Genomic DNA, 27,824 nt, shown 5'->3' with positions numbered 1-27,824 from the left:
CTAACTTTATATGCATCTTTAACCTAATGTTGAAGCATTTAAAAGGTCCCATACTGTAGAAAGTGAGATTGCCATTTTATTGTTTTAAGTATAAAGCAGCTCTAGTCGCTGTATAATTACTCAGTCCACAGAGAAATACGAACAGCTCATATTCAGGAACTGCGCCTTTAAATAGGCTGTCAGGACTTTGGTAAAGTTGTGATGTCACAACTGTACAGCCCACCGGTCCAGGTGAGCTTCTATTCGTTACCTCTGATTGACCTGGACGTGCTTCCCTTAGAGATAGTCAGCCAATCAGAGGCTCGTTAGTATTAATGAGACAAAACGCAACACAAAACGTCTTGTTCATGTGAGAGTTTCAGAGAAAAGAGGTGTAAAACTATAAAGTTGATTTACTTTATTCAAAGTACAACCACAGACATACACATGCGAATGTGGAGAGATGGTGCAGGGATGTGCAGCCATGTAGTGGCACCCTGGGAGCAGTTAGGGGTTCGGCGCCGTGTTTAAGGGTACCTCAGCGGCGGCCTAGGAGGTGAACTGGCACGTCTCCAGCTACCAGCCTATGCTCCATACTCTGGTCTGAGCTGGACTTGAACCTGCCACCTTCTCCAAGCCAAGTCCCTACAGACCGAGCTACTGGCCTTCCCCACAAACCACAACCACAAATGTATCTTCTCACAGATATCGGAACACCTTTAATTAAACAGATTCTTAAAGTCATTTGAACAAAGTTTAGTGTTGGAGTTTGTTTACTCATTTTCATTTGCAGTGCAAACATTCTCTGTAACTAGTTTCAGATATTGTTTTTTTTGCAGTAATGTGAAAAACTCCAGCTGTCACCACTTCCACATCGGCACCGCCGGGTGCCCTTTTTGTGCCGTTTTACAATTAACCACCATCAATCAAAAGAATTATTTAAAATGTGTATGCCTACTCGCTGACACGATTTCATTTCATATCCGGCAGGACAGAAAGGACCAAACATCAACACTCACTTGCCCGTGACAGAAAATAAAAGGGACAAAACATTATGTCATTCCAGGAGGCTGCCATCATTATGCATGTGCTGCACACACAGACAGCGGCGGCTGAATACATTCATGTGACCAAGGGGGGAAAAAAACGCTAGAAATTCAATCTATATTTGCACGAGCGTCCAATATCGGAGGTCAAGTTGATGTAAAGCTCATTAAAAACTATAGTACAAAAACAGCATGCAAAAAAAAAAAAAGACAAAGACCGGTGCCTTTGGGCTAAAGATGAAACATATCAGCCTCTCTGAGCTGAAAGCCAGGAGCATTAACAGATGAATAAACGCGTCAAAACAAACTTTGTAGCAATTTAAAAACACAGATCCGCATAACTAATGCGCCACGATTCGACGTCCTGTCTGGGTGAGAAAAACTTAATTCACAGCATCAATCAACAATTGTCAAAGCCGAGAAGAAGCTCAAACCTTTTCACATGAAACTACTAAACTAAAAACAAAAACAATCATTATCTATATTACCTCCATTACTGCAATACCAAACACTGCCAGACATTCATGATCAAATCTCAGCTGACAACGTGAGCGTGTGGTAATTTTCCATAATCCATGCCCGTGTTTTCAGTTAGAGAGAGTGATAATGACTCGGGCGTTTGCACCTGCTGCTGCTGGAAAGAGCTGGCACCTCTGTGACCTGAACAGCACAAACATGCCAATAAAAGTCTGAGCCCGGTATTACAGGGTGAGGATAAGTCACAGACCCCCGTCGCCACCCAAGGGAGAACGCCGCCGAGTGTTACAACACCACTCAGCGTAGAAGAGAAAGGCAACAGTGACAGAGAAAGTGTAAAATATTTCATTAGCCATGTCCCCAGGACATGGATGATCATTTTCCCGTCAGATGCCTTTGACAGGCTCCCGCCGTCAGACTGAAACATGGCGTTCTTTCATCCTAAGGTTTTGCAACCGGTGTCAATTATCTGCAAGACTGAGCAGCATGGGGCAGGGTGGGAATGTTACAGGGGCTGGAGATGGAAGCTAAAAAATTAAACATTAAAAATGGTCACCTTGTGGGATTTTCAGGGCGTGAGGAGAAAGCTAACATGACACAGCAAATAACAAGTATTAGAAGGAATGACAACTCACCCCGTCCAACAGAGTATTTGCTAAGTGGACGCGTGGATCCTTCCGGAAAGGAAACTCTAGGTTCGCTATGTGGAAGATCGAGTTGTCTCTGTCGACCATGAATACTTCATTTTTTCCGTTGATCAGCATCATGTACCTGCAGGAGGAGAGGACGAAGCATTATGTGGTTGTAATGACAAGGTGGGTTCGATGAAGGATGGAAGGATGTGTTTCCATGAGTGACAGGACAGATATTGGAAAGGTAATTGATATCGAATGGATCCATAACAACATTGAATTTCTCTAAAACATTAAATATTCATGGCTTAATCACTGACCAAACAACCCAACAAAAGCCACCACTGACAGTATTAAGAACAGACGGAGCCTCTTCAACTTCCCAGCTAGTCTAAAAAGGCCAGAGAATGACACCTGGTTGCTCAAACAAACCATCTATAACGGCACCTACCTGTGGATCAAGGCGCCCACGCTGTTAATTATGCCAAACTTTAAGCCTTAATATAATGTGAACAGGTGAATTGTACATAAATTCACCCTCAGTACAGTTGTCATGAACGGGGAAATTAGCTACAGAGACCAAAACTGTTTTTTGTACCAGGCTGTAAACATGTTTATTTCTGCTGTCTAACATGGGGACTTATGGAGACTGACTCACTTCTGGAGCCAGCCTCAAGTGGACGTTTGAGGAACTGCAGTTTTTGAGACTTGTGCAACAGTATGTGAGCTGAACGGGAATGTACAAATATTACTCAAGTAGTTTCATGCATCACATAAAATAAATTAGAAAAAACTTGCAGAATTTCTCCGTTTTCAGTCACAGTACGTCAGGTTGCTTTCATCAACTATTCTGACTCTTGTCAAACCTAATACATTAAACATCGCTCTGCTAAAACGTTGTTCCTCAGGACAAACAACACCATCGATCTTCTTTAATTAGTTTTTTTTTTTTTTGAAGGACTTAATATGGTAATCAAAATTTAAAGCAGAATAAATTTCGACAGCACTTGAGATTTTGGTTCCACTCGGCACAACAACAACAACAACAAAAAAAGACGGTTCATTCCTCTAATGTGCAAATTGGCTGCACTGAAAATCCTTGGTTGCAAATGAAACAAAAAGCAAAGGCGTAAGAGCTTTTATCAAAAGAAGAAAGATCAGCGAACAGATACCTGCTAATTACAACACATTACCGAAGCAACCACTCTTCCTTTCATCTAGCTGTGCTTTACGGGAATAAATCATTGCAAACAGAAAGACTTTCTGAACACAGCTACCAACTTTTAACTCTTATAACTACATTAAGTGGATTTTTTGGATTCTTCTTTGTTTATTGGTCTCACAAAGACTAACTGAACCATTTACATGCCATGTAAATGTTTCTCTTTCCTATTTCAATCGTCCCCGGTTGCCTCGCACTGACACAAAAAGCCTTTACTTGTAGGAGATTACTCTATCTTCAAATTGCATACATCACCAGTGGTTAGGTCATTTGTTTGAGCACAAAGCTCAACTAATCCATTGGGCAGCCTTTGCAGGTAAGATTAAGACTTCGAAGCAAACAAACTAGAAATCATTTCCAGCCTCCCACAAATTCAGCTTCTGCGGAAATATATAATGTTAAACATTGCATTGAAAGGGCAGCGTAGCAATCATGAGGAACTTTTAAATCCCTTTGACCAAACAAATGCAATCCATTGCAGTGGTTATGTAATTTGCTGTATTCTATCAGTAATAATGTTCAAATCAAGAGACGCTCTTTTCTGGGGGTCAAACGGTGTTGGTGTTATTGGATTAGACTGCATTACACTGCGAGAGTTTGACTGTATATTCTGTATATTTCCATGATTTGGCTTCAGTCAAAGTCAAATTGAATAGATTCAACAGAGAAACACAGGATACTGCTGGAAAATTACTTTTTCATCCACGAGTGCACTCGACTGGGGAGATTCAAAAATCCGAAAGCAGCGACTGTTGGCCTGTTAAAATATCTGTCAGAATAGGACATCTTACCAGCACGGGTCGCGATACGAGCATTTGGCTGCTATTAATTTGACTTCGCTCTTCCTCTGCATTCGGCTCACAGGTGTGCCAGGTTGCTGGAGCATAAAGCATTAGACTTTTATCAGCCTTATACCTCTTGTGAAGGAGGAATATTCTCAAAAATAATAGTGCACACTCGAATTTTCCACTTTGAGGCATAATCTTCTCTGGAGGTGGAAACTGTCAGAAGTAATCTTGTTCCATATGAGCTCATCTAACACAAACACCCCATCTGGACAGTAGTCGTCCAAATCATTCTAAACCAAATTACAATTTCAAGCAATTGTACATCTCTGTGTGAGCTGCTCGACTTAGAAAGATTAGCCTAATATGTAATAATAAACTATTATAGATGAGTTATTTGCACGAGGTCAGTCCGTTTATTAGTTCTTGCATTTAGAAAAGTCGTTACTGTATAAATGAGAGCCAAATATTTTCTAATTAAGCGGCCTGAGATAAAATGTACAATCAATTTTAGGAATATAAAAAAATATATAATAGTCCTGAATACTATCCAGAGAGGCAGAAGCGAGCAAAGCCGCTCCTACCAAATGTTGATTGTTTGATCAACCGAGTCGGCTGACGACTGAGTTGGCAGACGTTACAGCCACATTACAAATGAGGGACAGAAAACAGACAAAATCCTTGATCCTCCCGTCTGTTGGTTCCCAAAGACGGGCAAAAAAAAAAGAGAAAAGATGGACCACACCCCAAAAAACACAGGCACCATTGTTGCCTTTGTGCTTTCCTCCAGAGTGAGTCAGAGAACTCGCTCTGTCCAACTGTTTGCTAACACTGTCAGTAACACTGTAACTTACTAGGATGCATGTATTTCTCTCAAAATTATATGGATTATGTGGATAACGGCGACCAAACATTGTTTCAATGCACATATGGGCATGTGAATGTCGTTTTAAGACTTTATCATTGAAACACGCCTGCAGGCTTCAGGCTCATGAGAGGCAACAAAGACTAAACTAACTCCAGCCTGCAACAGAGGATTATTTCCAGCAGCAATTTCACTGATTATTTTTCTTAAAAGTACCAATTAATTGTTTGGTTGAATATGCAAAAATAAGCAAAAGAGCCTGAGCGTAACGTCTTGAAATATCCTCTTTTGTCCAAACACCAGACGTATTCGGTGTACAATCATATAAAACCTTAAAAAAAGGCAGCAGAGGCTCATATATGAGAAACTGGCAAGCAAATGTTTGGCTTTTTCACTTAAGAAATACGTTTAATATTTCTGTTAATCAACCGTTTAATTAATCGAATGTTTGCACATTTTGTTTTCAGGTTGTTTTAGTCAAGTTTTCTGGAGCGGGCTTCTTTCTGCGTCGAGCTCGATATCATGACTGGACCGGAATATAGTGACATTACACACCTCTCATGAACTTAATTAAACTTTGCCAGCTGCCGGCTGCTCTTTAACACAAAATACCAAGCGTGGAATGAAGCTGGATGAACTAATGTCCTAAAGCTGTTCCTGCAAAGGTTAAGTATCCTAATCAATGCCGCTGAAAATGGAGGCTAATTATCTTGTAAGGTTGACACGGGTCGAAAGCTTTGATGGTGTAAGAACTCAGAGATCAGACTATAGAGGGGCACAAAGTCTGATGATAGAGATGAACTTGAGATTAATGACTTCCCCACTGACAAAGCTATGCGTCTCTCGTACCTGCTGTGACTCTGCGCCATTATCACAAAGGGATTAGGTGTAATAAATAGGCCATCAATACCAGCTGGTTCAAAGTGGGAAAACTTGACAAGCCGCCAGGAATGAGTGTGTGCACAGAATAATACACCAGCTGACAAAAGTCAGCGCTGAAAGCAGGATTGTGTCTTTTAGGAGGGTCATACTACAAAGTAAATACAGTTTTTCTTTTTATTATTATGTGGCTGCATCTTATGATTGACAGTTTTTCTTTTTATTATTATGTGGCTGCATCTTATGATTGTTTTAATTTATCCATTAATCAACTGAATATCTTCTAAATCAACCCTTTGGTATACAGTCGTCCCTCGCTATAACGCGGTTCACTTTTCGCGGACTCGCTGTTTCGCAGATTTTTTTAGTGTAATTTTGCATGCTTTTTTTTACAGCGTACTGTACAGTATGAACACGCATTGTGTTCTGCATCCTAAATTGGCTAAGGGAGTACTGTACAAAATGTGTGTAAAAAGGTGTATAAAAGTGTGTGGTTAGGGGTTTTACGGCCTTAAAACATGTATAATAATTGTAAAACTTACTTCGCGGATTGCGTTTATTGCGGGTTATTTTTAGAACGTATCCCCCGCGATAAACGAGGGACCACTGTATAAGATGTTAGAAAGGTTAGAAAAGCCAAGGTGACACTGTCAAATGTTGTCCAACCAACAGTCAAAGATATTGAATTTACGATAATATAATATAAATCCTCACACCAGATAATTTCCATTTCTACCTTACAGTTGTTTCTGGTCCAATATGGCATCATAAAAATAACAGTATAACTTCACAAACCTCCCAAAAATCAAGATGCTAAATGAGCTACAGAGCAAGGTGAGATGAGGGATGTAAAATCAAGATGATCTAAATCAAGATTTGGAAGAAAAGAAAAGAAATCAAAAATAAAAGTTTTTCTACAAAAACTTGGAAAAAAAAAATACTTTGATTTGATTGCGATTTCAAGCCAAGCACTAAACGTGCTTTTACTTGAGAGGGTACTCGTTTTCAATGTGTCCATCATTGCTATGGAACAGTCCGGTCTGCAATTACTATCAAGTACAGAACAAATTATTACTTTCAGTGGCTAACACACAATTTTTCAAAAATGACACTGAATATCTAGTTATTGTGATGATAAGAAGTATGACGTTTGGGTGTGAATGAGAAAGAAAACCCATCAGCTTCACAAAAAAAGCCCCAGTCTTTGATAAATGCTCTGCCTTTTCTCTACCTCCAGGGATAAAAAGGCGTAGGTAGATGGCACTCCCTTTACAGTGAGATGGCGATCATTAGAATATGAGCTTTGGTTTTGGCGGTGGCGGGGGGAAGGAGGGGATGACAAGCGAGACGTGTAACCTAATTATTTCCATTCTACTCGAATGCTTCTCGAGCAGACTGGCGTAGGAAAATGGTAATCATAATCCTCAACACGCACTTCAGTTAAAAGAGATTGGTGGAGAGCTAAAAGCGATGACTTTGACCCCCTTCCACTCCCTCTCCAGTCATGCCAGGAGAAAGCAACAAAACATTAGCCTGAAGATATAAATCAGGGTCATCCAAAAGTCTTGTGGAAACAGAAACAAAACAAAAAAAAAAATGTGGGTGGAGAAGGAAAGATTGGTGAGTGGGCTAGATATAGCTACACTTACATGTTCAGGATGGGAGTGGACATAATGAAAGCATTAAAAAGACAATGAGAGAGGGAACGGGAAACACTCAGTTTAAGAGCATGACTCCTCTTGGGTAAAAAGGGATGCTATCTTTCATCTCACAAAGAGACCAATGTCTGAGAAGATCGAACAAGTGGGCAACAGAGAAGATCTGTCAGCCAGTGAGGACACAACAGGTCTGCGCCCAGCAGGAGTGGCTTCCTCTGCCGTCTAATTGGCCAGTTAGCTACGGCGAACGCTGTCAAGTATGCTCAGAAGTAAAGCAGAGGGAGACCATTAGTCCCGTGTGACTCCCAGTGGTCCTCTCCTTCTTCAGTTTCACCGTCCTCATCTCCCACACTCCTCTCTGAAGTGTGTTGGCCAGTTGGAAAATATTCAATCAAACGCGAGAGTGTGTCCCCTCCCCGCCTGCTCTGTCATTTCTACATCTATCCTCTGATGGGTGCTGCGGGCTTCAGATTTTTAACCCCTCGCCCCCCCCTCCTTAGCCCCGGTCCCCCGAGCACTTCAGCTCTAATGAGACACAGTCAACCATTGTGTGGGCTTTGCCAGTCAAGTCCCGCGGCATGACTGAGAGCAGCGGAGCTCCAGGGGAGGTCTCAGATCAGATAAAGAAGCTTTGCACATCATTAGCGGTGTGTCAGCTGACAGGACATGTACCCAGGAAGACCATGTTGATTTTCTCATTTCAACAGAGTTAAGAAACGAAATGCACGTGGCACACACACGCACAATATTCCCACAAAAGTAACATGCTGAGAAAAATGGGTTTTTATTTTTAACCATACAAGAATTTAAACAACGCCGGCCAGATATGTTTTTCTTTGGCTGAACCACACTTCTTCTTAGCAAAAGAAAAAAAAAACACAATTGGAGTGTCACCAAATTTACCTCAAACCAACTGTGGTGTCAGCCCAGTGTAGAGTGTCTAATTGTGTGGAAAACACACTCTTAGAAAAAGCGTGCATCTGCCAAACCAACAAGTTAGTCTTTAAAGAGCTGCTCTCTCAGGTTTTACAATGGAAAGACCAAACCACAATCACTGTGGCTGTGAAGCCAATGTAGAACTGCCATAAACTGCAGTTCCTCAAACGTCCACTTGAGGCTGGTCTCCATAAGTCCCCATGTTCAAATGACTTCACAGCAGACGTCAACATGTTTACAGCCTGGTACAAAAAACAGTTTTGGTCTCTATAGCCAATTTCCCCGTTCATGACAACTGTACTGAGGGTGAATTTATATAGTTAAAATTATTTTAAGGCTTAAAGTTATTAATAATTAACAGCTTGGACGCTTTCATTGACAGGTGGGTCAGTCAGAGAAACCCAAAGATCTCAAACATGGCTACTCTGACATAAACAAAAAGAACCTCTATGTTTAGATGCAACGAAATCTGTCAAATCTGACATGTATTCTCATGAGAAATCACAAAGCAAGACGTAAACAAAAAAAAACAAAAAAAAGGGACATTAAACAATGACCACACCCTACATTTTGTTGAATTTGGGGAGGAAGAAACCACAAATATCATCAGATGTGACAAAAATCAGCCCTTAACTTGCCTTAGCCCATTTCACTTCTATTGAAGAGTGACAAATAAAAAGGTAAGAGATGTAGAGGAGGACAAACTGTCTCCTGAGAGTGTGTGCTCAACAAAACTCAACTAACCCCACAATGTAGCTTTTGCAAGTCGCGTCACGGTGGTTTCTTTGGTCTGAAGCAGAGCAGGTGCATTAGTAAACATAAATCTGCTGCGATGCACTTTACAAGTTCCCCGTTACACAACTGCTACTCTTGCGTCCTGTGTTCACCTGCGTAAGCAGCCTGAAGTTTTAGTAAGAGTCAAGGTCGAGTTTTTAAGAGACTAATGCCCTGAAAATAATCAGCCAACAAACAGAAAACAGCCATGTTAAACTCTAAAACCTAACCTGGAAAATCAAAGAAAACTTTCAATTATTGATCACCCATTTTAAACGAGTGACTGAAGTGGTGGTTGGGGATAGGAGAGGACTTTGGATTTCTTGATTTTCCGCTCAAAGTCTTTCTCAAGTCCAATTTCTCTAATAAAGTCCAAGTTGAGCAGCATTGTTTGTTTAAAGTCCCAAGGACATAATTGGCCCTTTTCCCTTCTCCACCACCTCCTCCTCCTCCTCCTCTCTGGGGCACAAACCAACAACAAGATGATTAAAAACCCAACTTGGCCTCACTTTCCCCTCTTGGCAAATCCACTGATTTTGCTGTCCTTTCCAAAGCCCATTAGAAGCCACCTTCTTGGCAGATAGCAGGCAGTGACAGTTTTCTCACCGTATGACTGGTCTGTGCGTCACTTCAGGAAAGGGGGCTGCATAATATTTTTAGGTAAGAAGGGGTTGGCTGAGTACTTTGTCACCATATTGTCCGTTATTGTGCTAGTTAGCAAGGCAGTTTAACTGTCAGGGATGTTGATGCATTGCCCGGTGGCCACGAGAAGAAGTGTGTGTAGGGGGGAAGCATTCATGTGGGACAGAGAGGAAGTCTGTCAGAGCATTAGCTGTTGTTGAAAACGAACACATTTGCTCACTTAACCTTTTCCAGCAGAAGCTGTGCTTTTGTGCGAAAAATAAAAAAAAGGGGAAATTACTCATTTCAAAAGTCAAACCTTCTTATCTTCACCTGAGTAACAAAGGGAAAGCTGGAGGGATTTAGAATAAATAATATCAGAATAAGGAAATTCTGGACCACCTTGGAAAAACACATTTCCTATAAAACATTCATTTCAGGTCTTAAATATGCCACTGGGTAGAAAGTAATACATTAAATAAGAAATTCTCGGCACGCTTTACGTGACGCACAGTGAAAATGAGTAATTGAATCTCACGCTGCGCTGCTGAAATCAGTTAATCTCACTCAAAATGTACAAAAAATCTCACAACTTCTTAATCTTATTTGACGCCATCGCGTCACCACACCACAGGTCATTTTTCAAATTCACACTTTTTTTCCATCATCGAACATTTTAGGAGTAACAGAGCCCGAGATATGGCGATTAAAGCGGGATGAATCCACGTTTATAGTGTTTGTTTCCATCCCAGAAGAGCTCACGTCCTTTCTGTGTTTGTTGTTCATCAATCGAAGATTTTGCTCAGTCTGCGCAATTAATTGAATATTGATCGTGGTCACGATTTTGGATTCCATTGATGTTTCAAATGCGTGCCTCAGAAAACTACTATCGTATCAAATCAAGCGCTTCCTAAACTGCCAGCAACCGAAGGGTGATCGATTTGGTTTCACTTGCGGTGTGCAAAAGTTTCCTGCGTAGGCATAGAGTAATAAACAACAGAGAGCAGCCAGGCAAAACAAAAACCAAACGTCTGGAAGAGAAGGCGAAGAGCTACTTCTTTGAAACTTTTGAGCAGACGACCCAAAGGGTGCATGAGTTAACGTTACCTCAGCGCAGTGCTTCCGATTGAGATGGTTCAGAAGGTTATTATATAAAGTTATTATACATAGTCTTTATTTATAGAACATAACACCTACGTGGTTCGGTGCCTCAGCAGGCAAAAATAAAAGAGAAGAGTATTCAGCTCACGGTTAAGACCTCGAGCCAACAGCTGCAAAAGTCTGTCGACACAAATCAAACACAGCAATTTAAAAATGAAGAAATTATCATTTTGGCCATAATTGTGCAGCCCCAGACTTAATAAAAAGAGACACATGTAGACTTTTAATCATAAATAATATGATGGATTTTTCTTTTTTTACTGAACTGTCACTCACTGTTCTTGGAAATTCAATTTTTACAGACCTTGCATGAAAGATGTGGATATTTTGCCGACTAAATTAAAACAGCACAGTGGTCCAGACGAGGCATGATTTTAAAAATTCATTTCTCAGTTCAGTAGAATAAAGTAATATCAGACGAACAGCAGGCGAGAACAGACTGTCCCTCAGACTGAATAAAGAATCTGTGAATATGGAATGTGCCTGTAAGCTTTCCTCAACATAAGAGCACAATCTTATTACCTGCATGCAGGCAACAGCGAGGCTACTTGTCCTTTCTGCAAAACCTTTGTCAGATATTCTACATGGTCTGAAAGAAAGGAGACACAATACTGACAAAACCACTGACAAAAAACTGTTTGCTGTTAAATACGCCGAAGATGAAGTTGATTAGACATGGAGTGTCAACAAACCGAGTATCTGCAGATATTCTAAACGATAAGACGCAGTGTTGTTTCCAGTTTAAATACATGACGTGTCAATACTTTCTATGCTATTATACATTACTGCTGCTCATATTAGTGCTGTCACGATACCAAAATTTGATACCAAGTTTCACGATACTTGATACCAAAACAATACTAGATCAGAAACAGAGACACGTCAGAGAAAATTGCTAATCTGTGGTTATATTTACTGGATAAAATGCTAATAAATCATGTATTACAGACCTGCCCTGCACAATTTCTATGTGTTATAGTTCCAAAACAACAAACCATGATTCTACCAACAAGTTATTTACACTTAAACGTTAGTCCAACAGCACAATCACTTTTTTTTTGTAATAGCATTGTGTTGTGTGTTACCTTCACTCTTGATTTTTAACCTGTCTGCTGTGAGCTGCAGAGTTGCAAACACAAACACACACACACGCTCTGTGTTTATTCACCACAAAGAGTCAGAATACAGCTACCAAGTGATCCCGCAGTCAAAGCTGTGTGAGTACGCAATGTGCAAATTCACTCGCTTTCTGTGTGAACACACCAACGACGAGTACTGAACATTAACACTTAACAGTCTTACCTACATTTCAGTACATGGTAACAATACACAGTGAGCGGCATGTATTATGGCAGCACTACCATCAAGTCTGATAATGACGAATACAGTGATGTGTACTTCATATCTGACTGCACCTGTGGAGTTTCATGTTTTCAGGAGCCTCTCATCACACACACACAGATTGAATTACACTTAGGATAAATAAATTAGTCTCTCTCAGTTACACTCAAGCTCAGTATATTTAGTGGGTGGGCCTGATTGTATCACAGAGCTCTGATTCAACAGGCCGTCATCATTCATCTAAAGTACTGTGCAAAACCACGACTAAGGACTACACCAGGGATAAGACTGTTTCTATGCCGGTCAACAAACTGCAAGACCAAAACCATGATTTGGGAAACACTTGAGGTCTATGGCACACATGAATGTGTTGGGTGAAAAGCTCTGGGTACACTGGCAAAATTTCAAGTTGATACAGTTTTTCTTCTAAAGCTCCAAATGACAAGTTTATCTCAACATGTCAACACGAGGACAAAGAAGCAGAGAATCAGGCGAGGTGCTGCTCGCTGACAGACAAAGACACCCAGCCTCGGCAGCCTCAGACATGCAATAAATTCTGAGTTTATTTTTTTAAACTTCTGGGATTTAAAAGTGGATTCATCTTTACTTTTGGTGCAAACATCAGTTGTTGTCATTATAGCAATCTGTGGGCAGCCAGAGCTCGATGATACTACTTCTTATTTATACAGAGAAGGGACAAAAAAAAAAGATTTTGCTTGGATAAAAGTAAGTGAGGACTGTGCTGAAAATATGAATGCTCGAGTTATCAGCTGCACTTTACTATGAAGTTAAAGTAAAGCAATCACACCTGAAGTTGTTTGTGTGCGGTCTTGTGGACAGACCTGACATACAAATCACCATCATCGGCAACCGTTTGATCCATTTCTTCCAAAGAAATCTGTTTATTCTGGGTTCATAAACTGCTATAGCGTTAACACAAGCGTAGTCATATTGGAACCACTCGTCATTCCGTGTTATGACAGTTTGGAAAGTTCACTACACATTTTGAGGATATTGCAAAGTTTATTACGCGTGTCTAACGGTAAACAATCTTGAATAGTGGCACTGCATCGATGGTGTGAGGAGGTGAAATGCTGCTGTTTTTGGTGCATGTGGCCACGATTTATAAAAATGCTCCTTAAAATGATTTGATCTACAGAACAAATCTTCAATTTAATGATCAAATTATTAAAGAAATAATTGGAAAATGTTAATTCAATGTATGTTTGGCAGCTTTGTTATATGTTATATACATTATTACGTGTTTGTCAGGTTTTCTGATGCATTTCTGGTCCTAATACTTCCTGGATTTGCTGCTTTTCGATGACTAAAAAATTGATTTCATACCGTATGTTGAGGTAATTATCTTGTTTTTTTAATAATAACTCCAGCTTTGTATTTTAAAGCTTTAAAGTTCAAACTGGAGGAGAAAGTAGTAGATCATATTCTGCAACTCAGTGATGACTCATACCTAGCATAATATGTGTGTGTGTGTGTCTCTCTCTCAGTTTCTCGTGACTGAAGAAATAGTGTTCAGGTAAGCCTATAGGGAAATGCAGTGAAGGGCAAGAGTGAGCTCGAGGCAGCAGAGGAAGAGCTCACAGGATTAAGAGCAAAAAAACTTCCCTAACAACACTTTCAAGCATCTGCAGATGACGGCAGTCGATTGCAGACATCATCTGCAGCAGCTTGGTCGGGTTCCAAATCTGTACTCTGTCTGTCTCACTCTTACGGGAAATTAAAGCACCGATATGTAAAAATTCTGAAATTGACTGCAGGCATTAAATATTCACCAGCACATTTGCGCCGGCGAGAGCCGCGGTGCTTCACAGCAGACTGGAATACTAAAAACCACTTCTTTTTTTTTTTATCCTTCAACACTAGCTTTTGGCAAAAGAGCCATAAAACAACAAATGTGACAGGAAAGAAAAAGTGCTACGCAGTCAGTCCATTCTCCTTCGTATCTCCACTGCGACACAATGATCGCTCAGGAAAGTGCTATAATTAAAACCTAATGAGAGACAGCAGTCCTCTGTCTTCACTAACAAGCCAGACCGGTAAATTAACACCTTAGATACAAAGAAGTGACTGACACAAACTCACTGTATTGAAGAAAGGAGTCACAGAGAGCGACGCCTGCATTAATTCAAGTAAACAAGGAGTCATTTATTGTGAAGAAAACCAGTGAACAGTGGATGTACCGTGTGCCGTCGGCCTTCCAGCTGACTTTGTATGGCTTCTGCTCCAGGAAACGCAGGTTTTGCCGGTCCATGGACACCGGCTGAGCACCAGGAAAACCAGACCTGCAAACGACAATGCAACACACACACGCTTAGATTTGTGTTTCTAACTGATCAAATTCATTCATCTGATCAACAGACTCTTATGAACCTCACCTCTGCTATTCAACAGTATTGTATGGTATTCAGATAAATGTCCAAACATAAAATATATAGTGTGATATAACCCGGGATCAACAACAATAGTTCTCCAGAGATTTTGGTCTTCACTAGCTGTATCGTTTTTATTCAGAGAGTTGTTTTGTTTACTCTGGTTTTTATTCTGTGTGTTGTTTCCTTGTATTATATTTATTCATTTGTTTCTTATTTGTGTGTGTGTGTTTGTGTTTTTTCTCCTCGACTCTATAAAGCACTTTGGGTTGCCATTGGGTACGAAATGCACTACATAAATAAATTTGTCTTGCCTTAAATGCGACGTCTGCTCTTACTCTGAGTAACAGGGGCCATGCATAAACGCTCCCAAGCGCTAAAGACTTGGTCTTCGCTTCAAAATTATTAAAGAGAGCTCCCGGCAAGCTCCAGATGAAGGGTGATGCAGCAGCTTCAAAAAAATCTCCATATTTTGGAAATGTATGATTTAAAAAGACCTAAGGTCTGTCCCAATACCCATACCTATGATGGATTCAGTATAAACACAATCGAATGCTCGCTGTAATGTGATTTTACATCAGCTGAGCTGTCGTTGTTTGAGAGACAATGAATGACATATACTAAAGCTTTGTGTGTAAATGCTTCATTTTTAGGTTGACTCCTGTCAAAAAAGGTGCAATTAAAAAAGGTACATTCAGACAGAAAGCAGCAAACGAGCTGTTTTTTTTTCCCCATTCATTTGAGTGAGCCCATTTTGGTTGTGGTGGTGCGGGCAAAAAAAATACAGCGACCTACGGCGGAGAAGTAAACGCAGCCTGACGTCACGTTGCGGAAGCAAATCGGACGCTCAGATCGGTCGAATTCCTCCACAGTCAGCCTGAAATGTCTCTGAGACTATCCAGGTGGATTCATGGACTAAACTCTGATACTCTACGTGTTGTGTTCTGGCTTTGTTTATTTCACGTACCCAGCTTCAAAATCTGAGAGTCTGACTCACAATTTATGCTGCTAATAGAGACACAGAGAAGTTTAATTTGGTTTTGTGACGATTTGAGAGAGAGTGGTGGTTAAGCGACATAGACAGTAAATGAGAGTGAGGGAGCGCCGACATCGGTTAATCAGTGAAATAAAATGTTATTTTTTGATTGTTTCACAGCGGTTACACTCGGCACACCGCTCCATCACCCACCACCGTATAACCAGACTGTCTGAATGTACTTGTTTAATTCCTCTTCAGCTCATTAAAAATGCTTTTAATTAATGTCCCATAATGATTAATTTGATACTGTCAACGTAGCTGTATTCAAGCACTTTTAGATTTAACAAAAAAAAAACACAACAACAACAACTTTGGAAACAGCAGGTAGTGGAAATAGCAGCGTGGAGTGTTACAAGACACAGCAGTAGAGCTTCAGCTGCACGTCGCTCTAGAAAGAGAAATCTATTCCTGTCTTTCTCTGAAAAGGAAAAAAGAAGGTGTTTTTTTTTTTACGACAAATGAGTCATTCCTAACTCAGTACAGTACACCCACATATGTGTACACAGACACACACAGTTTCCCAGAGGGCTGTGGGCTATCAGAGAGGGTAAAGAGAGGTTCTCACTTGTCCCACTCGGCCATCTCCTGACACTTTCTTTGGATCTCTCCGAGTTTGGGTTGTGTGGTGATCTGCGTGACGCCTTTCACTGTGATGCCTTCAAGGAATACTGCTCCCTGGGTGGAAAAACAAAACAAAAAAAAAGGAAAACAGATGCTTGAACTTGGATTTAATATAAAAGAGACATCCTCCTACACGCACAAGCAAAAAAAAAAAACATTTTTAAATACTTTCCAAACAGCTGCTTCTTTGCTTTTCGAGACACAACAGGTAGAAATATCACAAATCCTGCTTCCGTTAATTATTTTTATGAACCCCGGTTCCTCCGCTTTAGCTCCCAAGAGACTGATGCATCTCGCCTCACTCCCTCGCCGCCTTCATCCCAGTTTATGCAAGTGTTATCTAACGCTGATGACATCTGCAGCACTCCTTTTTTTTTTTATTCTTGCTTATTCACCTCATTTTTCTTATATAATGACCCCTCCACCCCTCGTTTTGCCCAGATGAGCCCCGCTAACTGGCATAATATGATAATATATGCCTGAAAAACATGTGGCGTGATAATATACGTCAACCCCAAGTGCCATTAGTGCATATGCTTTGCGTATGAATGGTTCAGATAAATCTCCACTTTTCAATCTGGAAGGAGTTATGCGCATTAGACAGCTGCTTAACCTCATTCGTCCACCCTAATATCAGGACACATTAACGCTGAATTTAACCTTATTTGTCGGGGCTGTTTGAACTTGGGGAAACACCAAGTGGTCATGAGAAAATACAGAGATCGTGTGCCAGATCTACGACTCAACACTGAAGCTGCTGCTGCTGCTCAGCTGACGTGCTGCTCACAATACACCTCCGGTGACTGCTATTGTTAGCGTTTAAAATTACACCGTACCCTGAGTAATTCATTTTAGATTAGAGCTGTAATGATTAGTCAATTAAACACTTAGTCAAACAAGAGGAAATCTATCAGCGAGTATAAATATACGTTAACCTTTTCAACAATTCGCTGGTACCGGCTTCTCCAAGGTGAGGATTTGTTGCTTTTCTGTCATATAAGACAGTAAACTGAGCGTCTTTGGGTTTCAGCCCGCTTGAACACACACACATCTCAGGCTCTGATAGATGAAATGGTTCAAACATATTGCAGCAGAGCCCACCAGAGACGGAAATCTGACTCTTTACTCGGCCTCTACCTCACATATCTCTAACCCAGCAGGATGAGTCGGGAGAGGGGGAACTTTCCCAACACAAACTGGAGCCACATGGCCTCCACTCCTCCTCAGGAACCGAGCATTCATCAATCTTATTGTCTGAGCAGCGTTTCATAACTCCGAGGAAGACCTGCGGCCAAAACTGAAAAATCTGCCATGATATTTTAATTTATTGTAAAGCTCTACAGGCGTTTGTTTGTTTTGATGGTGGTTCTACTTTGTTTTTTCCAGACTTTATGAGGTTTCTCTACATGGCAGTCTGAAACCAGTCAGACTCGGAGGCAGTCCACTCAACCAAAGAGACAGTATTCCTTAATGAAAGTGAAGTAGCAACAGCCTGGAGGAGCTACAGCAGCTGCTGCTGCTCTGCCTTCTTCCCTCTAGACCTGTCTACTGTTTAACTATTAGATATGCCTTGATTGAGATTTTCTGTGCAATAACAGGCAAATAAAATATTCAGTGTTTTTATTTGGATATAAATCACGTCTTTCCCCTCGACTCCTTGAAATGTCGTTTGAATACAAGTTTCTTTTAACTACTTAAAATTAGTCTGGCTGAGAGCGTCAGCTCAATATAAACAGAAGAAAACCTAATTACGTGAAACTTGAGATGATTCAGCGCTTCTGATTGCACCAAACCGCACTGATGAGAGCTTTACATAAAGACAGGTTTCATCTAATCAGGGTTATATCTTTGCCAGCAGCTGAGATGGAAAGTGTTTACCAACGTTTAAACGTTACATTTACCGGATTATTGTTATATACAGTCGAACATCACTTAGAAGAGAAGCCTCCCTATGGATCCTACATCACCCTGCATGAGCTCCGTGTCGTGCAGAGAGGGGACTGGGGGATTTTTCCACTTAACAGTCCATTTCTTGGAGCTCCTCTGGAAGTCTTACCAGTTTTAGCTTCTCCTTCTTTCGTTTGCCAGCCGCTGACCCGGAGGAGCTGGGGCCCGACTCCTGGCCAACAGCGTTGCCGTCGTCGTCCACTTCCCCGTCATCCCCGTCGTCGAAGCACCACTCGGGGAGCGCGGGGGCAGGGGGCGCGTCTTCCTCGTCGCCATAGCGACGGAAAAGCTCTTTGAGGTAGTCTCCCTTGTAGATCCCCGGGGCCCGGGCCTGGCTGAAAGCAGCCACGGCTGCCTCAACGCTGATAAGAGACGGCAAGCACAGACATCCGAGTTTAGTTTTTATACTTTTTTTAAACGCTCAGACTTTACTGGATTTGTCGTTTCAGATCAGAACTGGGACGATTTGTTGATTAATCAAACAACAACAACAAAAATTAATCATCGTTTTGATGCAAAAATGTCAAATATTTGATGATTTCGTGGTTACTAGTTACTTGAATTAGGACTGTAGCTAATATTTTAATGATATATATTAATCAGAATTTATTGTTTCATAAAATAGTGGAAATAGGGTGAAGCTCAAGATAAAAATATCAGACAACAATATAAAACAAACAAAAGCAGCAAATCCTCACAAATGAGTGATTCACTCAAAAATTATTTAATCAGTCGTCAAATTTTCTGCTGATCATCTCGTCAAATTATTTAATCAACTAATTGTTTGAGGTCCAAACTGAAACTTTCGGAGTTTGTTAAAACACATCACTCATAATGACGGGCGTAACAATTAAGCGTGGAAGTAATCAGCAGATTATTCACCAATTAAATTAATCTTTAGTTGCATTCCTAATCATAACTCGCTTCACGTATCTTTAAAAAAAAAAAAGGACCAAAACAAATAATTCTGCTCGTGTTGATCATTCGATAGTAAACTTATCTTGCAGCACACATGACGCTGTAACTGTACGAGGGCTGTAAATGCTCTCAGAATATTCATTACACAGGAAGTAGTGGGTGGTGGGAGGGTTTGTATCCAGCCTTCATGTCTACAGCTTCCAGGGATTTCAGGCTGATTTCTCAGACTGCTGCTCCACCTCTGACTAAAGACACACATCCCCCTCCTTCACCCCACCTTCTACTTCTGCTCGGCTATTGTGAATTATTTAGCATCTCTGACGTTAAGAGGTGACAAGCCCGGTCACTGCCATCTTTTGTGAAGGCTGAGTTGATCTGTACTGACAGTGTAAAACAAATACAAGAGAATCGGGAGAAAAGACGGAAGCCTCGGCTTAAAAAAGTCTGACATGGGCGGGAGAGCTCGAAAAACTGAGCAATGACGCAAGCCACTTTGGTTTGTGTGGTTACGCAATCGTGAAGACAGTCGGTCCTTACCTCCAGTCCATCTTCTCCACAAGGTATGCGCATATCAGAAAGCCTGTGCGGTTGAAACCGTGCGTGCAGTGAACACCTTCAGGAGAAAAGACAACAAAAAAAAAAGAACAGACAGGGCAGCGGTCAAAAAACTGAACTTCACTTTAAATTTACATTTATATTAAATCTTTATTTTAACATTCCTCGTGGAAGTGTGATGGAAAAATATGCTGCAAGTCATATCACCCCCCCACACACACACACTATCTATGCTCAGCGCCTTCATGCAATCAATTTAATATAGCATAACGTGAGTGTGGTGTCATTATTTCAATTGCCCTGTGGTTAGCGCAATCTTATCCGATGTGTCCCACTCTCACATCAATAACAGTCCTCTTTGAAATGAACTGAGTCCATGTTTGGACTCAGTGGTGGGGGGGCATCACAGGCAGACCCTTCGCTCTCTTCCTGCAGAGAAAGAGTGGGGGGGGGTCCTGCTTTTTGTACCTACATTAAAAGTCTGCATGACAACCAGCTACCACACACACACAGAAGAGACCCAGGTATTGATGAAACATTCAGGGAGGTAAAGAGTGTGAATGAAAAGGGCACAGGATAAAAAAAAACAGAAGTCATGCTCTTATTTTGAAGTGAATTGGACACAGAACTCCTGAATAGAAAGCCATATTTGTTCACTATTTTAGGAGAGCAGCTCGAATTTTCTAACCAAGTGATATTCTCGCAAACAAGCATCCTTCTGCAGGTGCACGGCGGGGTTCATATTACGCTGAATTAAACCATCTGACTCTCACATCTTCCCAGCAATGCAATGTTTGCCTGGCAACGCTCGCAAGGCTAATGAAGATGAAATGAACCGACGTCAGAGGTATGATGAGGAGGATGGTGGTGGTGGTGGTGGTAATTTGGACATGCGCAAAGGAAGAGACAACAGAAAAACCTAACCACCAGCTGGCTAAAGACGGCACATTGCTGCGATGACATTCACACATTCTGCTCTGATGTTGGAGCAATTTGATTTACACAAGCCAGGCAGCAGTTAGCAGATCTGCTGAGGTATAAGAGAGCACTCTGCTGTCACCGATGTGAAAGTGCAACTTTGAAATTCATAAGAATCTCACCGGACGGCTGCCCGAGGTTCCCATAGACACAATGTCACAACAAAATACAGGAAAATGTTTTGAAAGGGAAGTGAGAGGACGATGCTTAGAAACAGGATAACTGTGGTGGTTCACTAGAAAATGAGGCAAAACCTGAATTATTACTTACTTGTTTTCATACAAAACACATACCCGAATGATACTGACATCAAAATCTGATGTCCGTATATATCAGCCGATCTTGATACAAATCCTTTAGATTTGTTTTTTTTGGTGTACAAACTGTCACTGTGACGTAATTTTTCTAAATCACCTCCAATCTAGTTTCTATACCGTTATCACAGCCAAGTTATAAACTGAGACAGATATATTCAATTTTATTTATACATCACCAAATCATAATAAAAAGTAAAAACCTTACTCTTTATAATATTATGAACAGGGACCAAAGAAGTCCAACCATGAGCAAGCACCTGGTGACGGTGGTGAGGAAAAACTTCCTTTTAACAGGGAGAAACTTCGAGTTAAAGACAGGTGGGACCGAGAAATAATGATAACTAAAGGTAGCAATAATGATAATATTAATAATGCCCACGTTGAGCAGCATAACTCAATTTATTAGCTTCAAATGCTTAATATAAAAATAAAATATACTGAAGTACATACTAATACATATTTATAAGTGGTTTCATCATTTCCATGAAGTTAAAAAACAAAAAACAATCCAGTTGAATCCAGCCCACATAAACACATTCACACTAAACCGTTTAAAAGCAAAACGTATTCAGCAGCCAGCGTTTAGCCCGATGTCCTTTCACCTAGAAATCACCTACACAGTGTTCAGTGGGAGTATTGTTTCTCATGTGAAACTCCCACACGTAGAGAAACTGACCATAATGACTCGCACAACACTGTTTTTGTTTGGTTGTTTTTTTAAAGGGTGTTGGATTAGAGCCATGCACATCAATCACATCTTGTTCAATCTGCATGGAGCAACTCTACGACCACCAGCACAAGACTGGTTGTACTGGGAAGCTGTCTGATATTTAAAATGTATGTATATATATAAATCATGCTCACTGGGAAAGCTGTGAACATTTTCAAATGAAATGGTCAAACTTTAGAGGAAGGCTGCGCTCTGCTGGACACACATGGTAATGCTTCTGATGGGCCACTACGGCTGTGCTCTTAGATTATAATGTAATAATAATATTATATATATACACACACATTATAACGCCACGTCAGTGTTTTTAAATGTTGCAGATGAGAATAACATTAATAACTTTAAGATTTTAAAATCAAAACATGATGCAACATGTGGAACATACGAGGGAAAAAAAAGCTGTTAAATATTAGCCGTGGGATGCCGTTATATTTACATATATATCAGAGGAATGATGCAAACAAACGCATTTCTTATTCATCTTAAAGCCTAGTTTAGCAAACCTGAGCTACTTCATTTTTATAAATGACCATAAAATAACTTTCTTTGGAGGAGTAACTACAACAGAATGGATTAAGACCAATATTACCTGCAACTATTTACTGGGCTGTCAAAATATCAGTTTTTATTATTTTATTATTGGAAATCGACTGATTTGTTGTAAAGCACCTTTCTGCCATCTCGTGACTGTTTGTTTTGAACTGGAATCTAAAGTTCCACTTCACAGGCAGATCTCAAATGTCAGAGCTGTTGATGTTGCGCGCCTCAGAGCTTTTCCCGTTCATCCACGCTGGCATTGTTTTGCTGACACGTCAAACCTCGTGTAACCTGCAACAACTTGAAACATTCTGCCACGCAGCACTGACTTAAATTTCAGGTGCCGTGCAGGCAGACCGAGCTGAGAGAATCAAGAACTGGTTCCAGATAAAACAGTGGTGATTGGAGTCACATTCATGCCTTTTTTTTTCTCTACATTCAAGTTCAAACTCAGAGATACTGCAATTAATATGAGGCCATAAAACAAAACAAAACTCTTACATTAGACAGATTTGGAGAATGGTGACACCCGTGATGATTAAAGACTATTCATCTGCTTTTATCTGTGCCAGTTTCAAGGTATCAAGCATTGAGGTATTGCCATTATCAATTATTGCTGTTCTAAAACAACACGGTGATGCACACTTGAGGACATTTGATCTTCTTCCACAGGACGCAGGATAACATTAGTCTCTCCTGCAAAATAAGAGAGCCAGTGTAATGTTTTCAGAAACAAAGCAGACTTGCTGCAGGTTCTCGTACTTAAGATTCAGTGTGTTGTTCAGGCTCGGATTGGGAGCTTTGAATGTCTCCAGAGTGGAACTATGGCGGTGATACAAACAAACAAAACTAAATCTAAATGAGTCATCGCTGAGGCAAAGCTGCTCCGACACGTCTGAGTAAATTAGAAACGGTGCAAACTCATTTAGAGCCGCAGCTGCTTGGACACTCCTTGAAGTTCTGCTTTCATACGGCTTCATATTCTACTGTGAGCTGAGCTGATACGCAGAGGACTTCATGGACTTCAGTTACACTAATTAAAGACGGGCAGGGGGGGCTTCCTTTGTTACTAATAATTAACTTCTGACATTAAACTACATGAAACACTGCAACACACACACAGATTACTATTCTACTTTTCTCTACTACTAAAGTGAAAACGACTCAGTCTTTCCTCTGGTGTACTTCAGATTCAACAGCATAGAACACACGACAACAGTTTTGTTTCTACTATTTCACATCCCTGTGAATCCCCCGTGATCCAAGCCTTCGATATCCAAATATATCATATCAGGGAGAGAGAGAGGGGTCGACACACAGCAAAGGAAATGTCTGTGGACCACAGGCCGGAGTCAAATCCAGGTCGCAGAAGGACGCACACTCTACCCAAGTCACCAGGGCGTGAGCATCTTTCTGATCCACCTTGTGTACACAAGCTGCTGTAACAAGTGAATTTCCCCAGTGTGGGATCGTTAAAGTCCATCTTAATGTTTCTGATTATTAAACATGTGAAAGCAGAAGTTGTCAGACAGACAGTTAATCTGTGGTTTCCTCACCTATCAGTTCTTGGGGATTCTTCTCCATGAAGTTCTCACAGAGCCTGATGAACATTTCGGTCGTGTCTTTTGAAGGGCATTCTCCGTGGCTAACACAAACACAACAGCATCGGTCTTAGTACATTTACAACAGACTGAATTACGGTACTTGTTTTAATTCGTGGCGGCAGATTTACTCGTACCCTCTACACTGAAGCTTCACGTATTTGACGCCTTCTTTCTCGATGTCGCCGCGTTCGTAAAAGCGAGTAGTGTTCGTCAAATCCACGAGCAAACCCATTTTCACCTGAAGAGAGAAAAAGACACGGCGAGATGTGAGTTTTGTCAATTTCAAAATGTTTCTCAGAGCTTCACTCTTCGCCGGGTTACTTACTTTTAAACTTTTTAAATAGTTGGACAGCATGCTCGGGTGAAACCTGTTCTCCTCTGCAACTTGATCATCGTATCTGGGACCCAACATCGTTTTCATTGGCAGGAATTTACCTGTGAGGAGAAATACAAGTGATGAACCAGTCAAAGAAAACTCTGTGCTCTGAACACGGGCCCTAACAAGCCGATGAGCTGATTAGTCAGCTTAGCAAAAGCTTAATTTTTCTTTTCCAGGGTGATTTTATCTTTAATTTAAATCACTGAATTCTTTATTTGGATCCCCGTTAGCTTTCACAAAAGTGGAAATTTAAAGACAACAAACTGCAACACAGGCCAAATAATAATAGACTCTCACATGAAGTAACAAAAGCCTACATTAGAGACAAAAAAAAAAAAAGAGATTCACAAACCAATTTTTTTAAAAACAGAGAAATATGCCTAAACAGCGATAACATTTGAGATAAATACATTTTTGTTTTAGTGACTTTTCCGTATAAAAACTGTTTTTTATCCGTCTGCTGTTGGTGGGGAGCATATTTCAGGCAGAAGAAGCTCGGTAAAGAACAGTTCTCATCATATAATTTGTTCATACCGGATGACGAGTACTCACACCCAACACTTGACGTGTTATGCGCATTATTCCAAAGAACAGTACGCAAGACAGAACAAAAGACTAGATCTTAGTTTAGCCTCCACAACTGAGGAAACCGTTTATGCATCTCACACAGAAAGCAAGAAAAAAAAAAACGATGAAGTACGTGATGTGGCTGCTCTGTTTTTAATAGATTTTATGTTTTTTTATGTGTTTTTCAGCAGCACAGAAGACTGTGACGTACTTCAGACATGACAGAACAAGTAACCATACTACATTATTCATTAGAACAGATTGGGACATTTCCATGCCATAGTGACACAATTTCCCATCATGGAGTATGTAATGTAATTAACCCGATCAGACCAGTTTAACGCCAATTAATTTGGTCTTGCTCAACTGATGTGCCGAATTCTGCAACGCCCTTTCTACAACGACTCTCGTAAATGTTATTCATTCAAAATTTGGATGAATCACCGGATAAGTCTCGTGTGTAACGGGGAGTTTGCATAATAAACAAATCGAGGAGGAAATAAATGAAGCATGAAATAGCGGTCAGACTGTGGTCAGGCAGCAGTGTAGAGTACACCTGCACCTCTCTTTTAAACTTAAGACTTATGTTTTTAGCCATTCACTGAGTTTTCACTGAGTTTTTAGATCGAGATCACCCCCTGTGCTTATTTACTTTACAGGTCTTATTTAGTTTTAACATTTTATTGTTGCAGTTTTTATCTTTGTTATTTTGGTTTCATTTTTTATGCTACCTTATAGGTTTTAATTTACTTTTTATTTGTTTCGTTGTTGTACTTTGCTTTTTTTATTTTTGTTCTAATCTCTAGTTTGTTTGTTTTTAATGCAACCGTCCTGTTGCCTAAACAACTGTCCAGTGTTCTCTCTTTCTGTCTTTATTCTGCATCTCTGCATGAAAGGTGCCACGTAAACAAATAGAGTTGAGATCAAATCAAATCAGATTTTCTTTGTATAACCCAAAGTCACACAGTACATTTAGCCTCTGAGGGCTTTACAATCTGTACAGGGGGTGACACCCTCTGTCCTTAGACCCTCAGTTCAAGTGAGGAAAAACCTTTAACAGGGAAAAAAGGTGGAAGAAACCTCAGGAAGATCCACAGAGGAGGGATCCCTCTCCCAGGTACAGATGTCACGTGTACAGGACAAATACAAACACATTGAACAGTCACAGTAAATGTTAAAATGAGTCTGGCAATGTGATATCCAGTGATGTACACATGCTGCACACACACACACACACACACACACATCATGACAGCCATGGTTTGTTTTGACACGTGATGCTCGGACAAGCGACGCTAGCAGACTCAGCAGCACTTTTATTTTCTAACAGAGATTAAAATGGAAAAAAAAAACACAGACGTGTTCAAAATTAGTAAGTTAGTACAGTTGTTAGTTTGTAAAATAAATAAATAAATAAAAAGGTACGCATGTCTGCGAGGAGTTGAGCTTTGGGGCTAGTTAGCGCGCCATACAAAAGTCCATTTAAAAATATGACAAGCTAAAGATTGGCTCAGCTACAAGTGGCAAACATATACACACACACACTCCTAATTAAACATCTGCCCTTTAATTAGTTCATTTAATAGTTTAGACCAAGCATTGCTTCATTTGAAATAAAATGTGTTTGCTTGTTGTGATGCTAGCTTTGCAAACCCTGCAAACAGCCGCTTGTTACATCAGGATTAAATTAAATTAAAAAAGATAATAACGTTTAATTTAGGTCATGTTCAGTGTCTTTGTGCAATAAGCTGTATTTATAAATACGTGGCTAACGGCTAACTATACGTGAATTAAGCTTGTTATGTTTTTTTATTTTATTATTTTGTCTTACCTGCCACAGGTTGTCCTCTTCTGGGACAATTCCGCCATCGAGGAGGAGGTCCGTTGTGTGACATGTTTAGGAAAACGGTTTTGGTGCAGTGGATATCAGCAGCTTAGCCTGTGTGCCTCTCGCTCTCAAGACCCCGCGGTGTGCTGCCTCCCCCCGGGCTGCGCGTTCACTCGAGCACCGCGGATTCAAGGCCCTCTCGGTGCTAATTCAGGAGCTTTAACATCCTGACGGGCCGGCGCGGATTTAAACCAAACATATGTTGTCACGACTCACGTTAGATAAGCATCCCCCGAAAAAAAAAGTGTAATCTGTTTTGTTTTTGTAAATAAAAAATGTCTTTCTTAAATTCAGGTGGTTAGCAACGAGCTAACGCAGCGTCAGCCAGCTAGCGCTAAACTAGCTCGTCTTCTTCGTGATGGGTAATGTCTGTAGTTCAGACGACGACCTGGCGTTATGCTGCCACCTGCAGGCGGCATGTGAGAGGTGACGCAAAACTCAAGTCGCTGATAGGCGGGCCGAGGCGGCCTACCTGTCTCTGATTGGCCAGGACTCGCTGCCTTCGCGAGTTTAAAATAAAAGGACAAAGGCGATTGGGCAAAGTGAGGAATGTCAGCCAATCACAGGCAGAGGAGGGCGGGACAGTGACAGGGAGAGAGGAATATAAAGGAGTGAGGCGGGTTTTAATCCGGAATGGACAGTTCATAAATATACACATATTAAACATGTTTTGTTAAAGTTATTATTATTATTATGAAAGGACTTATTCATAATACTTGAATGTCAAATTGCTTTTACTTGTATTATTTATTTTTTCAACTCAAACTTTATTCATAAAGCTCATTTAAAAACAACTGAGGTTGACCAAAGTGCTGTACAGGTCGATACAAATAATATACATGTAATACCTAAAGTACAACGGGTTAAGACAAATGCTAAGATACTTAAGTTTGGGTAAAAGCCAGGGAGAAAAAGGTGTGCTCTAAAGGAGGATTTAAAAACCTCAAGTGATCCAGCAGATCGGATGTGCCAGGGCAA

At 40.6% G+C, this 27,824-nt stretch overlaps 1 protein-coding gene across 1 annotated transcript in view; it reads right to left on the bottom strand.

Annotated features, from left to right (window-relative positions):
- Positions 1-27,236, bottom strand: part of rngtt (RNA guanylyltransferase and 5'-phosphatase) — an 84,333-nt gene extending 57,097 nt beyond the window's left edge. The window contains exons 1-9 of the mRNA XM_010752180.3: positions 26,790-27,236; positions 24,338-24,447; positions 24,147-24,250; positions 23,965-24,053; positions 19,829-19,904; positions 18,483-18,735; positions 16,371-16,480; positions 14,578-14,679; positions 2,138-2,273 (exon numbers count right to left, since the gene is read on the bottom strand). Of these exons, the coding sequence (XP_010750482.1) occupies positions 2,138-2,273; positions 14,578-14,679; positions 16,371-16,480; positions 18,483-18,735; positions 19,829-19,904; positions 23,965-24,053; positions 24,147-24,250; positions 24,338-24,447; positions 26,790-26,853 (1,044 nt within the window). The 5' untranslated portion in view covers positions 26,854-27,236. The remainder of the gene's footprint in view (positions 1-2,137; positions 2,274-14,577; positions 14,680-16,370; positions 16,481-18,482; positions 18,736-19,828; positions 19,905-23,964; positions 24,054-24,146; positions 24,251-24,337; positions 24,448-26,789) is intronic.
- Positions 27,237-27,824: the final 588 nt, after the last annotated feature.

The sequence above is a fragment of the Larimichthys crocea genome, chromosome XI (genome assembly GCF_000972845.2).
Source record: "Larimichthys crocea isolate SSNF chromosome XI, L_crocea_2.0, whole genome shotgun sequence".
Lineage (NCBI taxonomy): Eukaryota > Metazoa > Chordata > Actinopteri > Sciaenidae > Larimichthys > Larimichthys crocea.
The sequence above is the reverse complement of the archived record's forward strand: the minus strand, read 5'-3'. Positions and strand labels throughout refer to the sequence as shown.